This window comes from Lactuca serriola, chromosome 2, assembly GCF_051521515.1.
Source record: "Lactuca serriola cultivar US96UC23 chromosome 2, Lser_US96UC23_V15, whole genome shotgun sequence".
Classification (NCBI taxonomy): domain Eukaryota; kingdom Viridiplantae; phylum Streptophyta; class Magnoliopsida; order Asterales; family Asteraceae; genus Lactuca; species Lactuca serriola.
In genome coordinates, this window is record NC_136409.1 from 226,426,332 (window position 1) to 226,442,143 (window position 15,812).

Here is a 15,812-nt window from a genome sequence, read left to right on the forward strand (position 1 = left end):
TCTCTGGATTCGTGATTCCTGAGCGGATTAAAAGACGAACGTGTTGAAGCTGCTAAGATCTTTAAATACGGTGGGTTCAGTGATATTTTGGACACTCAAAATGTGGATAAACGATAAACCGGTTCTTTCACGCCGTCAACAAACATTCTATCGGGTTCGTAATTCCTTTCCAAATCTTGGGTTTTAATCTTTAAATCTCAATCTTCAATTCGGAATTACGAAATTGAAATTGTGCATATTCTTTTTATGCAGGGACATGACTACTTCGAAATTGACCTAGATATACATCGATTCAGCTACATCTCACGAAAAGCACTTGATGCATTCTAGGGACGATTGAAACTTTGGATTCTTGGCATTGGTTTAACGATTCAGGTAAATTGGGTTTCTGGTTTTTGAATATGGAATTGGATTTTGTGTTGTGATTCATAAGCTGAATATATGTATTTGATTGGATTCTCAATTTTTAGGCACAACATCCTGAAGAACTACCCGGGCAAGTTTTATGCTGTGTTAGGCTTAACAAGATCGTCTTTTCTGATCATGGTCAAATCCCAAGAATTTTAATACCAAATAGTGATTAATGCTACAGAAAAATGAGAATGGCTGTGGAGTATTTTGAATTGAGTAGGAAAGGTGCAGCCCTGATGGATATATTAGCAGAAATGCCAAAGTTCCCTGAACATGAGGCATATTTAGTTTAGGGTTTTAATTGATCTATTGGTTTAATAGTTGACCACATCTTTGATAATTGATGTTGAATTTGATTATCTATTTGAAGTCCTCATTGATTAAGAAAGTAGAAGACACTGAAGTTGATACGACAGATCTAAGCTGATATTGTAGAGCTAAGTCCTCATTAATACTCCACAACTTGGTATGGTGAAAATCCCCACCGTTGACCATAATTCTGTGAGTGTCTTGGAAAAGGACTATTATACCCTTTCTGCAGGTAGGAAGCTAATCATTTTGCAGATCTTATGTTATGGTGCCCTGGTTCTGCAGAACTAAGGGCAGAAATAAACAATCGTGAAGAATTTGAAGTGGGACCAGATCCAGATGCAGTTTTTGCATTCACTGAACCTGTAAAAGACACACCTATAAAAAAACGAGGTCTCCCTCCTAAAACCCCTTTACCCAAAGATCAAGAACCTGTAAAAGATATTCTTATTCCTAGTATTTAAAACCAGAACCTCTACTCATTCCGCTAGGATCATGCATAACCTAGTAACACAAAACCAAAAAAGGTTATCTTTTTTATGATTTTCCCAAAATACCCTTTAATTAATTAACTAATTAATGATGTTAAATTCGGAAGCTAACCTTGCAGAAAGGGTTATTACCACAGATGATGCTTAAGCATGCTGCTCGACTAGGTAAAACTTTTTTGAATCAATAGTGTTAAAAATCATATACCCAATTCTTTTTTTCATTTCTGATGTTAGATGTATGAGAAACAGAAGAGTTCACAGTTTTAGCAATTTGGGTATCTGAAATTCTTGAAGTTTGTTGCGATTTCAATCTAGATTCTTGTAATGAGGTCATCTGATTTATTCTTTCCTGTTTTTCTTCTCTTCTATCTGTTCTTGAAGTATTTAAATGCACTTCTTGTTTTTCATTTCTGATGTTAGATTGCATATGTGAAACATAAGAGTTCTCAATTTTAGCAATTTGGGTATCTGAAATTCTTGAAATTTGTTGTGATTTTACTCTAGATTCTTGTAATGAGGTCATCTGATTGATGGTTTCACTGGCACTGCATGTCCACTTGGAGCTAAAGGCATATTAAGTTCTTCATTCGGATCGGGCTCATTATCAGGTTGAGTATATGAAGGTACCCCTTCACCTTCAGTTTCTTGATCCATGTTTGCCTCCAAAGCATCAAGTTCTGAAACATTTCCATGAAGTGAAGTTAACATTTAAAAAAAGAAAAATAATAATAATGAATTTGTGCTTACCACCCATGAGATCATCTTCATTAATATCATCTGGCACACTAAACTTCTACCAAGAGATTCTTGTATCTCACTGCTTATATCCATCATGTCCATCATTTCATCTTGCAAATTCTAAACATAAAAACAAGATTAAATGGTCTGTAATTACAAAGTATCAAAAGAAAGAGATTCATAATATTTATACTAACATCAATGTCTTGTATCTTCACAGTTTTCATCAATCCTTTCAGCTCTTTGGTTGATCCCATTTGTAGCAAATGCTTGATAATTGTGACACATACTGTTTGCTGAGCATCTTTAATACCTTCTATAGAGAATGCAACTTGATCCAGGTTGAATGTTTGATTGTACAACATCTCACGTTGTCCTTCATACCTGCTCAAGTATAACTTACTTTCATTATCAACTCTACAGTAGATCCAGAAATTCGAGGAGGTTATCTTGCCTTCACTTCTCAGGTAGGTTTTTTAATTCATACCCATGTTCAAAATTCAAACATATGTGATCCTTTTTTATTAAACATTTAAAATGCTATAAAGTTTATATGTTATTGTGTTGAAGGACTCGCCTGGTGTACTTCATTTGAAAAAATTATCAGATGCTGGCCTCACACATAATTTGGAAGTCTGTAGGTAAGAAAAACTCTTCATTTCCTTCTTTCTTATTATTCAGATTTTACAGTGTATGATTTTATGATTTGGATTGCAATGAAAAAGATTAGATATGGAGATGCTCAAATCTCTGCCACCAGATTCACCTGAGCAACAGGAGTACATCACAGCCATCCAAAATGAGGATGGATACAACTGGGGGTAATTCTAATTCATGCTCTTTAATTCTTGATTCTAAAATTTGATTTGTTCTAAAAATTAAAAATTTACTCTTTTTTTTTTCAATAAAAAGTTATAATCCTGTGTTGTGGGGAGTCCCTAAAGGAAGCTATTCAACTAACCCTAATGGTTCATGTCATATAATAGAGCCTCGCCTTATTGTTCATATTAACTTTTGTTTTCAATAAAAAATTAAATCAAACATGGTTCTGTAACTTTTGTTCATATTAACTTTCTTTTTAACTATGATTACAACATGGATGCACTATGTGGTCCTGATGGTGAACTTCCAGAGAAGTTAAGGAATTTAGAGTCACGCCTTATTGAGCACATTAGTAATGAGCCTCGTCTTATTCAGAAGCCTTATGCTACAATTATTTTACAAGAGAAATGGCCATTTATGTAATTTAATCAGTACCTAAATCTTGTATCAAAATGCAGATTGTACAATTGACAGCATCCGGAAAATTTGAGGAAGCTTTGGCATTGTTTAAGCTACTTGCACCAGAAGATTCAAACCTTCGAGCCTCAAAGTAGCAGTCAATTCATATCAGGTAATATTTATGGACCTGAGAAGTTTTTTGGATATGAGTGGTAAAGTTTACTTATCAAGAGCTTCATCTGGTATGTCAGATGACATGGACACTTCTTCACCTTCTCATACAGTGAAGAGGTTATATCAGATGCTGTTGGACATACCCATGAAAGCAATCGATCCAAAAGATCAAACAAAGTAACAATTTAACATTATTTAGAGTGAAGAGTATTAAAAATTTTGATATATTTTTTTTAATTTTCAGGGGAGAGTCAACATGCCCCTTGACTCAGGTGCTAGAGAGATGGCATCAATATTAGAGAGATGGGATCTCTGGGAATCTTCAAAAGGAAATGGTATGTTACTCTTTGATAATGTCAACATCATTCATCAATTATGTTGTGGGGTGAGTAGACTGCATATAATGATGTTTGAACTTTTATAAAGATTCCTGAATCATATTTGAAGTTTCTTTTGTTTACTCTTCATAAAGGGGGTTCTAGAAGCAATTCGTATAAGCTGTACAGGGTACCCTACCAACAAGGCTTTTGCTGATTTTGTTAAGCAATTTGGTCTTCTAGTTCCCGAAGTTTTAAGATCAAAGTAAGTAAAATTGATTAAATCCTAATGGATTTGTTTACTTATCACTTGTTAAGCAATTTGATCTATATATTTCTTGCAGTTCAATCGTTGCCATTGATCCAAGTCAACCTCGATCTAGATTAAGGTCACCGTGGGTTGTTAGTTTTATAGGAATGCATAACCCATGTTAGCAATGTATTATTTTTGTTTAACATTTGAATGATTATTTGTATGACATATTATAATTTGTGCAATTTATTTTGTTTTTTGTGTATGAGATTTTATTTTATATTATGAGACATTAAATGTGTCATGTAATTTGAAAATTAGTAAATTTACGTAAATCTATAAATAATTTTTTTTTTTAAAAAATAAAAGTTACGATACACAAAAATGTGTGTCATCTTCATTTATGACATGGCATTTCTTGACAGCGGCTTTAATGATACACATTGCGTGTCATAAATGCGCGTCGTAAATGCGCGTCGTCTCTAGACGACGCGCAAAAGCGTGTCGTCTCTCGTTATGACAGGGCCTTCCTTGACGCGCATTTGCGCGTCGTCTGAGCGTTTTACGACGCGCAATGAGCGTCATAAAAGGCTGTTTTTCTAGTAGTGCTTTATGAAGTTCATCCATTGCAACATCCAAGAATAAGGAGAAAAAGGGACAAAACTCAAGATCTAGCTTTATAGATAGATAACAATCGGGTCTTGAATACTTATAATGGTCCAAAAGAGTGTCAAACTGAAGATGAGGGCTTAGCTTGCTAGATCCTTGCCTCCTTCTCTCAAACTCCTCATTCTTTTGCTCCAAAATGACACATTAACTCACAATATGAGATGAAATGAAGATTAGGGTTCACAAGGCCGATATTAGGCTTCGGAGGCTGATAGTGCAAGGACTTAAGGAGGTTATATAGGGTGCAAACCCTAAAATTTAAGGTTTCCCATTTAGCCACGAACTCGTCGAGTTTTCCTTACCAACTCGTCGAGTTGGTCCAAAAAGATGCGCCCTCCAAAAGTCTTCAACACATTGAGTTGAGGCCATCAACTCGACGAGTTCCAAGGGAAATTTGCCTTTTTAAAGAATAAATCTCATTCCCGGAAGTCGGGATGTTACATTTATTCAAAAAAAATTTAGAAATGGTCACTCAGAAATATATATTTGATCAACTTTTGTTCAGAAGGCAAAAAAATCTATTTACAATACATTTAACAGAAAATTCAAACTATGGTAGGCAAAATAACCATCCATTAAATTTTTTAGAAACGATATGAACAAATCTGAAATGTTTTTGAAAATTACCTTCCACGTGCCATTTTTTGAAAAGTTAAGAGACCATTTCTGAAATTTTGTACTATTTTTATGTTATTACTACCAATATATAATAAAAAACTATCTATAGCTATGATAATCGGGATACGTTTAAAAAACAATACATAGGAATAGAATAAAATAAAACAGAGACGTTATATTACAAAACTGAATTTGGTGTTGGATATGTGGTCCTCCTCCACAAAAAAAATACAAAGGTCCATTGACCATCGGAATACAAAAGAAACAACAAAACGTAGATATATAGATAGTAAACATACAACAAAACGTACATGAAACTTTGTTAAGTGATTTTGATGTGGTTCAAGCCCTTGATTTAATGGGAACAAGTCTAGGTAATTGTCTAAGGCTTTAGGAGCCTTAAAAGTGCCCTTTGGTCCATTTCTATGGAGTTTACGGCCTAAGATACACTTGGGCCGTAAACTCTCATTTGTTGGTGTTCTTTGATGTGTTTAAGGCCTTAGATTAGATGGAAACTAGCCTTGATAAAAGCCTTAAAGCTTTAGAGGCCTTAAAACACCATTTTGAGGTTTGAAAATGGAGTTTACGGCCTATGATATTCTTGGGCCGTAAACTCCCAAACTTGGGTGGATTTATGGATGTTTTCTTGTCCCTAACACACATACATAATAGTCTAAGGCAGTGGTATAACACAAGGGTCGGTTTTGGCTTCGTTTCGGGAGTTTACCGCCCAAGAACACCTTGGGGAGTAAACTCCTAGATCTAATGATTTAGCCATCTAAATCATGTTATAAGCACATAATAAGCATTCTAACACTACTAGAAAGGGGTACTCACAATTTGGGATAAAAACCCGAAGATCCGTCAGAGAGAAAATGCCTTTTCTCTAGTTGGAAATGTGAATAATGAATAATTTGGTTCATAAATCTATTTATAGTCCTGAAATATTTTTGGCAGAAAATATTTTTATTTCTGAAATGATCTCTAATATAATAGAGTGTTGGAATAATAGTGTTGCACAAAACCCTAGTGCAACCACTCTCCTGATATCTCCTTAAGTGTAAATCCTGAAAACTGCCAAACTTATACCCGAAGTCTGGAATTTCCCTGAAACTGTTCTAAGCTCTATTGCCTTGATATGGGTAGTTCAGAATGGAAATTTCGGATTGTCACACTTTTCACGTAAAGTTGCAAACTTTACGTGCATACATAGCTACAAAGGTTCTAAATGCCAAATCTAAGCTCTTAATGGGGTCTCATGCCCAAGGAGGGCCTCATTCACGACCAATACAACAACTTTATCATTCTAAAACTTAAGGAGGGTCCAGATCTGAAGTTACAACTTTAGATCTAGCCCATAGCCCACCTTATCAACCTCAAAATCCATAAACCCCCCCCCCCCCCCAAAAAAAAAAAAAAAAAAAAAAAACTCAACAAAAGGAAAAAGGGAAGTGAGGATGGCAACTTGATACCTCCAAAGAATGCTAGCTGAGGTAAATTCTGCTTCCCACACCTTCCTTGCTTCAATTCCTTTGCACTACTAGCTTTTCTCTTCTAGCCAACCTTCTTTCCAAGCTTAAGACACACCAAAATGGAATACTACACGAATTAGGGTTTTAAGGAGCTCTCAAAGTCTGCAAAGAGGCCAAAGGAGGCTGAGGCTCCTTTAAATAAAGGTGCAAACCCCGGGATTTAGGGTTCCATCTGCCAGCTCCTACTCGCCGAGTCCCAATATGGACTTGTCGAGTAGGTCACTTAACACGCGATCCCACCCCGCTGCTACTCGACGAGTAGGGCAACCAACTCGTCGAGTAGAGCTTAACCCAATAAATCTTATTTAAACAATACCTGAGAATCGGGGCGTTACAAGTTGGCTGCCACAATAAATGGGTGGGCCGATACAAAGGAAATAATACAACCTATATAAATACATAATAAACATATGTTCGACTAACAAGATTGTGAGCTTTGTTTGTTGTTAGCTTGACTTTCTGGCAACCCAATGGCGAATGGCGACAAATAACAACAAAGTTGTCTCTCGTGAATTGTGGATGTGGTCTTCCGATGGATCTAGGACATGGAGGTTTAGGGATCTCCGAGTAGTAGTTCTGGGATGATTATGTGTATTATGGGAATCCTATTTCAATTGAAAGCTCCAACTTATGAGTTGTACATGAGTCATATGATGTCGAAAGGGGTAAGAGGATGAAGATTGTGGTGTTGGTGAAAAGGTTGAGTTTTATTCAAAAATCTTAGAAATGGTCACTCAAATATATATGTTTGATCAACTTTGGTTGAGAAGAATCTCAATACATTTAACTTAAAATTCAAACAATGGTAGGCAAGATGACCATCCGTGAAATTTTTTAGAAACAATATGAACAAATCTAAAGTGTTTTTGAAAATTATCTTCGACATTGCCATTTTTTTAAAAGTTAGAGACCATTTCTGAAACTTTGTTTTATTTTTATGTTATTACTACTAACATATACTAATAAAAAATTATCTATAGTTATGATAATTGGGATAATTTTAAAAACACCACATAGAAATAGAATAAAATAAAATAGTGACATTATATTACAAAATTGAATTTGGCCCTCCTCCACAAAAAATTACAAAGGTGCATTGGAATACAAAAGAGACAACAAAACATAGATATACAGAAAGTAAACATACAACAAAACGTACATGAAACTTATGAAATCATTCCTCGTCTGGGATCAACACAACTGATCCCGATGTTTTTCGACTCTCAAGATCAATGTGAGCTTGGGTTGCTTGAGACAGAGGATACTTGTGATTAAGACGAATCCTCAACACTCCTTTTGCAATATTAGAAAACAAGTCTTGAGCAGCCACAAGCAGCTCCTTTCGATTTTCAACCGTGTATTCTGTGATCGATGAAAACGTATAATAGAGTGATTTGGGTGCAATCTGATCAACACGCACAGGCTCTGGTACACCCGAGGCAGTCCCGAAAAGCACCATGTATCCACGGTTCTTTAAACACGCTAATGATCCCTTCATTTCAAAAAGACAAAATTAATTAGTTGAAACCCAGCTACAAATTAATTAGAAACCATTAATTAATATCATTTATATCTTACATTGAAGGTGTCTTTTCCGACTGAATCGTAGACTACTTCCAGCCCTTTGCCTGATGTAATCTCCATCACACGATCCACAAAGTTCTCCTCTTTGTAAAGAATCACATGGTGACATCCGTCTTCTTTCGCCTGCGCAGCCTTCTCCTTGGTCGACACCGTTCCGATGACGGTGGCTCCAATCGCATTTGCCCATTGACAAACCAAAGATCCGACTCCACCTGCCGCCGCATGTACCAGGATTGTATGTCCAGGTTCAACCTAAATATATATATATATGGGAATCGTTGTTTCATTAAAACTGAAACAAACTTTTTATCATCTACAGATAATATACATAAATCAAGAATTGAATGGGTCACCTACTTTAAAGCCTTTATGGATCAAGACATGTGCAGTGAGACCCTTAAAAATGGCGGCGGCTGCTTCAACGGGATCAACGGAAGAAGGAACAGGCACCGCTAGATCTGCGGGAAGTATTCTCTCTTGGGCGTAAGAACCCACCTCCGGGCTAGCGTAAGCCACGACGTCTCCAACTTTGCAGCTGGTTACTCCGGGACCCACCGCTGTTACAACTCCGGCTCCTTCCATACCTGGGATATATGGCAAGGGTGGAGCTAGATTCTGCTCACCTCGACGCATATACACATCCAAGAAATTTAGACCAACTGCCTTTTGCTTCAATTTGATTTCTCCTTCTTTTGGATCTGGGACTTGAACATCTTCCCATGTCAAGACCTGTAACAGAAAAGAAATTCAATACCATTAGTCTCCATTCAATGAAATCAAGAAAGAAAGAGACAATTAGGTGAACAAGGATGACCTCAGGGCCGCCGTGCTCATGAATTCTAATTGCTTTAACCATGGTGGCTGGGTTGTGTTGCTGTTGTTCGTCTCAGGAGATTGGATTTGATGTGATGCTGTGTTCTTGTCTCTGGGTATTTATTATAGGCAACCTGGTCACTATTTTCTTAGAAGATGTAACACAATCTGGTTACCTCTAGAGTTCTCGTATAGTCGGTGAATGGTGAATTGGTTATGTGGGGTTCATCATTTCTTCTAGAGTTCTATTTCGGTAAAAGAGAAAACGCACACGCAATCTTTCCTTAAGATATCGTGTTTTATTTTGAACTGAATAAATTAAGTAACCATCAAAATTCAAATGTGCTTTTTCGGTCCCCTGTGGTTTCTGACTGAGGAATTTGTGGTTACTACTATATCACTTCTTACTTCACACATTCAACGTAACCATAGTTCACATGGCTTTTTACTCCAATTATTGGACGCGCCTACAAACTTAGAAAACAACGTGTATTTTTATGTTTTTGTATATTAAAGTGTTGTGCTATAAGTATATTCTTTAATTAATTTTACATTCTTAAGATCAATCTAATCAATCTTTTACATTTACATTTGATTTAACATCATATTTTTTCTTTTTCTCTTTTCTTTTTCTTTTTTTTTTTGTTGTTTTTTCTTTTAATAATAATAATAATTATTATTATTATTATTATTAGTATAAATTTCGATAACCATATAAAATTCGGTCAACATTTTAAAATTCAGACGTTATAAATTCGGACGACATTATAAAATTTGAACGACTATATAAAATGAAACAAAAGTAAAGTTTGTTTTCAATCCGCATAACGCATCACGCAAATGTAATAACGAACCAATTAATAGATCCGTGATAAATAAAGACAAACTTTGTTTTTGTTCCGTTTCATATAGTCGTTCGAATTTTATTATGTCGTCCAAATTTATAATATCGTACGAATTTTAAAATTTCATCCGAATTTATAATGTCATCCAATTTTAAAAACCGATTTATAAAATATAAAATAAAAATAATTAAAAACCGATATTATATAGTCGTTCGAATTTATAATGCCATCTGATTTATAAAATGTTGTTCAAAATTTATAATAATAATAATAATATATAAAAAATAATTAAAAACCGATTTTATATAGTCGTTCGAATTTTATAACGTCGTCCGAATTATAAAAATTTGTTCAAAATTTATAATACTAATAATAATAATAACAACAACAACAACAACAACAACAACAATAATAATAATAATAATAATAATAATAATAATAATAAAAATTAAAAACAACAAAAAAACAAAATAGAAAAAAAAAACAACAAAAGACAAAAAATCAAATAAAGGGGAGTGGAATTGGAAAAGGGAGAGGATATTTATAGAAAACCCCATATTAAAATTGGAAATTATCATGAGAAATTAAATATCCTTCTATCGTTTGTTCATATAAATCTTTCAATCCAATTAAATAATAACATGTGTAATATTTAATATTCATTTAATAATAGTTTAATATACTAATATGACAAATATACTTATTTAATTGGTAGGAAGATTTGTAGGAATAAAAGTTAAAGGATATTTAATTTCTCAATTATCATACAATCATTGACACCTATTCGAATGAGATAATGTCACATCGTCACCATGATGACATTGTGAATACGACACCGACCAGGATAATTGACTCCGATAAGGTTACCGCACCTGAGGATATTGTCGCACATTATTTGTTTGATTAGCTTACCTAGCATGTTAAAGTGTTTCTCTTTGTTGTTTTAATTCAAGTTAAGTGTAGTTTAGTGAATATTAAATTACATGAACTTGTTTACCTAGTGATTTAGTGACCATTAAATTGTTAGAGCTAGGATTGACCACATCTTAGTTAAGTGATAAAAGTAACAATTTAACTGTGTCAGAGAACATAATTGTGACCATAAGTGTTTTTAACAAATCTTACATAGCCCAATTATAATTAATAACTAATTTTGTGTTTGCTTGTGTAGGACCTTACAAAGTAGTATATGAATTGATGAAAATATTAGTAAATTTGACCAAATTTCTAATTACATATAAATTGGTAACCAACTTTATTAATCTGTAAATAAGAACTAACCATAGGAAAATGTAGGTAGCTGCGGTGTGTAGGTAGCTGAGAAGTTGTGACTGATACCTTTTGACACCAGAAAATAGTTTAAGAAATGATTTGAGAACTCAGTGTCATTATCACTGCGGATTAGGTGTATTGGTAGTTTGATTTGAAGTTAAATCTCTTTGATGAAATTGATCAGAACCTGCAGTGTTTCTGATTTGAGTCTCAAGAAGAAGACCCAAGTGAAACGACTGAAGTCATCAACAATAACCAATATATATTTCTTGTGATGGAGACCGAATATAGTAGATGGACCTCAAAGATCAATATGTAAGAGTTCTAAGGGTTTAGAAATGGATGAGTCAATCACTATGGGATGGCTTCCTTTAAACTGTTTTCCACACTCATAGGCTGGGCAAAGAGTATTGTTGTTATACTTCAGAATAGGGAGACCTCGGACAAGTTCTCCGGTGACCAAGTTGTTGATTTATCGGAAGTTCAGATGAGCTAGTTTGCGATGCCATAGCCAAATGACTTTGGATACTGCTTTGGACAGAAAACACAACTGCGGTTTCCCAATTATCAGAGAGACGTCCAATGGATTCATAGTTCCTTCGGACTTAGATTTGATCAAACAGGTGCTTCTATCGCTTGTCATGATGTCGTAGAAATCATTATCAAATTCAACCCTATGGCCTGCCTTACATAGTTGGCCTACACTGATGAGATTGTGCTTGATACCTTCTATATCAGCAACCTTTTGAAATGAAAAGTTCCCTGTAGTAAGCACACCGTAACCTCAGATTATTCCATTCGCATTGTTGTCTAATGTGACGTTTCCACCATTGCATATAGGCCTAAAATCTCAAAGGTATTCTAACCTTCCAGTCATGTGCAAGGAGGAGGCACTATCTATTAACCACTCCTTTTCTTGATCCTCCTTGCACATTGCCTGAAAATTACATGGTTAGTTTGGGCACCAAAACGAGTTTGGAGCCCGAGGCGAAAGATGGATTTTTCGTAGATGCATGAACCGAGGTTGTCGGGACAGGTTTTAAGTCAACCTTGAGACCTGTACCTTGATGTTTTAAGGCCTTTGAGGATTACGAGATTTTGGAGGATTGCAAGGTCTGACTTGATTAGGTCTTTTACGATGATAAAATCCAAAGGTAAGATTTTTCTCATTCATCCAGACACTTTGCTTGTTCAGCGGTCTGGACGGAGTAAGGTAAGTCTTGTGACCAGTCAGAGATTGAGATTTGACAATGGTACCCTTGGGATTTGAAAAAGTGTCGTTTGGAAGAGTGTGTGTACGTGCAAATCTCCTAGGTTGTGTTTTTCTGAAAAGTCGAGGTGACTTGAAATGTGTTGGAGTTGGTAAAATACATTTCCATTTTGGGTTGTTTAAGGAATAGATCTGAAAACCATTACTTTGAAAAGACTTTACTCGCTTTTGAGTCTTGTCAAAGGGGTTTGCAAAGTTTATTGAAACTGTAAATTTCTTTTTGGTTGATTTCTTGACTGCAGAGTTTTTCAAAAAGTAATTTGAGAAAACGAGTTTTTCTGGACTCTTATGTTTTGAAAATCTGGCTTGCTTTTTGTTTTTTGAATGTATTTCCCGCCTTTTATTACGAGAACTAAGTTCTTCCTTTAGATCCAGTTTTGCCTGAGTGTTTGGAGAACTGCAGTCATTGATGTTCAACTGCGGTTTCTTGGAAACCTTTGATTGTTTTTGGAATCGTGGACTTGAGTCATCTGAACCAGAAGGTTCAGGACTCTGAGAACATTGACCGTATTCAAAATTCTCTATAGTCAACTCATGAAGGATTGGCTGAATGGTCATAGTACACTTGAGTTCAATCTGAGGTAAGGAAGATTGTACTACCGCAGAGTAAGTCATAAATGGTTCTTCAGTGGGACACTTTATGTATGGTAATATTTGGTCAAGACTGCAGTTAGAAGGACTGTGGTCAGAGGACAAGGTTGTTTCAGGTCCTTCCACAAGGATTTCCTCATTGACAACTAATGAAGCCTAAGAGTTGGGATAAATGGTACCAATGATTGGAATTTGATCATATATGTGATCCGAGGTTTTGGGAAGAATTTCCTTGATGACACAATTATTACTCAGATTGTGAAGTCTACCGAAGTGGGCTCTAATGTCTTCGGGAGAAGTCTTGTCATTTACAGGAAAGTGAAATTCTCGGTCAGGAGGGACATAAATACAGTCCTTGTTAAACCGGGGTGATGAGTCCTTTGTGGTGGAGTACCCATTGGACCATCCCCAATTATACGTATTGTCAATGGTTCCATTATTTACAAGGTTTTCAATGACCTCGCTTTCATTAAACAAATTTTCAATTAACAAGTTTAAACGTACAATTTCTTTTTGTGCTAAATCCCTTTGATTTAATGTTATGCCTAACTAGGTTTCACATAACATTTTTGCATCCTTTTCTAATCCTAAGTCCTTTTCTAGCATGGCCACTTTGAGTCTTTTGTCTTCTAAACGTCCTCTAACATGGAACATTTCTTGGGATGCTATGTTCTTCTCATCTAGGGCTTTGTTATAGTCTGAAAGGACGACATCACATGTGTCATTAAGGTTATCAAGGAATGGTTGACAATCATGCATGCTATAATTGAGAGTTTGTGTGACATCCCCTAATTTCTTGGCCAGAAAAGACCGATTTAATTTATGATTTTTAAAATAAAATCAGAGAAATCTTTTTAACAGATGTTGCAGAATTGATCCCCAAACAACATATGATAAAAGTTTATCAAAATCCTTCATTAAGAAGGTATATATTTTCCATATATATCAAAACCTCGGGATGTCATTTTCCGATACAGATCAAAAGCATAAACAAGACAGTATAAGCCTTTCAACAATTATTTAAAACTACTGACCTATAATCCAAAAATCTCTCGTCGTCCTCCGACTATGCTCAGGGTCCACTACCTGTAACATAAAAAGCTGAGTGGGTCAGGCTTGGGAGCCTGGTGAGCATATAGGGTTTTCAACCCACAATAATAGTAAACTTACTAAGTTCATCAATCAACAATAACCCTGATTGCCCGTTCCCGTTATCCTCACTTTACGTCCCTAAACACTTTTCACAAGGGACCTAGCCTAAAGAATATCATCGGGATGAACACTACTGCTAAGGGGTTTCCTCAGCCATACATGTCCTAAAGGAAACCATGAGGGGGATGGAGTACAACGAATGAACACTCTCAGTTCATTAACACCTACAGGTTGCGGACCTGCTAATGTTTCCCACTGGACTGTCTAGAAATTCTGTGGTCATCATCCAAACTCCGCTAGATGACTGGATCTTAAAACACATCGAGGCCTCTCCTCAATTTTATTTTATCACACATCACTATCTACCCATGTTCTACCCAACATATTTGTAGATAAAAATACTTATACAGTTTAAAACTTGTACAAAACATCAACTCAACAGTCACCTCAAATAAACAATTAATATATTTACACATAGCACGTATTATAAGGTAAATACTTCATATCTATGTGTAAAATGAAAGTGACTATACACTCACTTGATTTGGTGATAATCGGGCAACAATTTGTTTCCTAAAACGATCGTTTCTAATAAAACCGGGCTTTGCAAAAGTCGGGCTTCGAAACCGAAAAGATAAATTTTCTGGGCTTCTCGGGCACTTCGTGGCGTATTCCGAGGCTTACAATCGGTACCGGGGCTTTGGGGGATTCTAAAATGAAGAAAATATGAAGAGAGGGGCTAAAATATGGCAAAACTCCAAATGTAACCGAGAGCCTTCGCAGGTACCCTTCTATTTATAGGGTCCGAATTCCTGATCCAACGGCTGAGAAGCTTCTGATCCGACGGCTGAGAGGCTTCGCAGGGGGTGCCTCGCACGAGGTTAGCATGTGCGAAGGGGCTGCTGGCTTCTTGTGATTGGTCCAAAGCGTGTGTCCGATGCACAGGTGGTCAGCACGTGCAAGGGTCTCGGTGGCACTCGCTGATTGGACCACGGAGTCGTAACCCATATGCGAGGCTCGGAGCTAGGGTGCGAGGTTCGGTCCATATGCGAGCCTCAGATTGGACCTCCCTTCGGTCAAATCAGAATCCAACACGTGGCTTCGCATGACTCAGCAGCTTGGTGACTCAGCAGGACACGTGGCACTCTTTCAGTGAAGGTGACGTGGCAAAATGTGACTATGCGAATTTTCTCGATTTTCGCGCCAAAACTTCTAAAATCCATAACTTTCGCATACGAGCTCCGTTTTTGACGTTCTTTATATGCAAGCGTAGCTAAAGTTATGCTCTATAACTTCCGTTTAGACTTCGTCGGCTAATTTTGACTTTAAATTTTATATTATTATTTTTAACAGACCGGGACAGGAAATCCGTTAAAAATTCATAACTTCTTCATCCGACGTTCGTTTTCGTCAGACTTTTTACCGTTGTGCTCCTAATGACAAGACCTTTGATTCTCGTTTAGGTTGTGTCGGCTAAAAATCGCTCGATCTAAAATTTGAGTTTTTAGCTGTCTACTACTAAGCTGAAACTTCGAAAAATCATAACTTACTC

General features: G+C 36.1%; 1 protein-coding gene and 1 pseudogene across 1 annotated transcript; both read right to left on the reverse strand.

Moving 5' to 3' along the window:
* Positions 1-1,730: 1,730 nt before the first annotated feature.
* LOC145090132 (vacuolar protein sorting-associated protein 60.2-like) lies at positions 1,731-2,540 on the reverse strand (annotated as a pseudogene).
* A 5,218-nt stretch (positions 2,541-7,758) lies between these two features.
* Positions 7,759-9,419, reverse strand: LOC145088735 (uncharacterized). The gene is made up of 4 exons (XM_079027138.1): positions 9,132-9,419; positions 8,675-9,046; positions 8,312-8,569; positions 7,759-8,225 (listed from the first exon to the last, which is right to left on the reverse strand). The coding sequence occupies exons 1-4, from the start codon at positions 9,171-9,173 to the stop codon at positions 7,908-7,910; spliced, it is 990 nt and encodes a 329-aa protein (XP_078883264.1). The 5' UTR covers positions 9,174-9,419; the 3' UTR covers positions 7,759-7,907.
* Between the last annotated feature and the right edge of the window lie 6,393 nt (positions 9,420-15,812).

Bases quoted from the DNA above. Each gene is read 5' to 3' on its own strand.
- LOC145088735 (XM_079027138.1), bottom strand. From the start codon at position 9,173: ATGGTTAAAGCAATTAGAATTCATGAGCACGGCGGCCCTGAG. The intron at 9,047-9,131 runs GTCATCCTTGTT...TTTCTGTTACAG, and splicing joins ATGAGCACGGCGGCCCTGAG to GTCTTGACATGGGAAGATGT. The intron at 8,226-8,311 runs GTAAGATATAAA...TTTGAAATGAAG, and splicing joins TCGGAAAAGACACCTTCAAT to GGATCATTAGCGTGTTTAAA.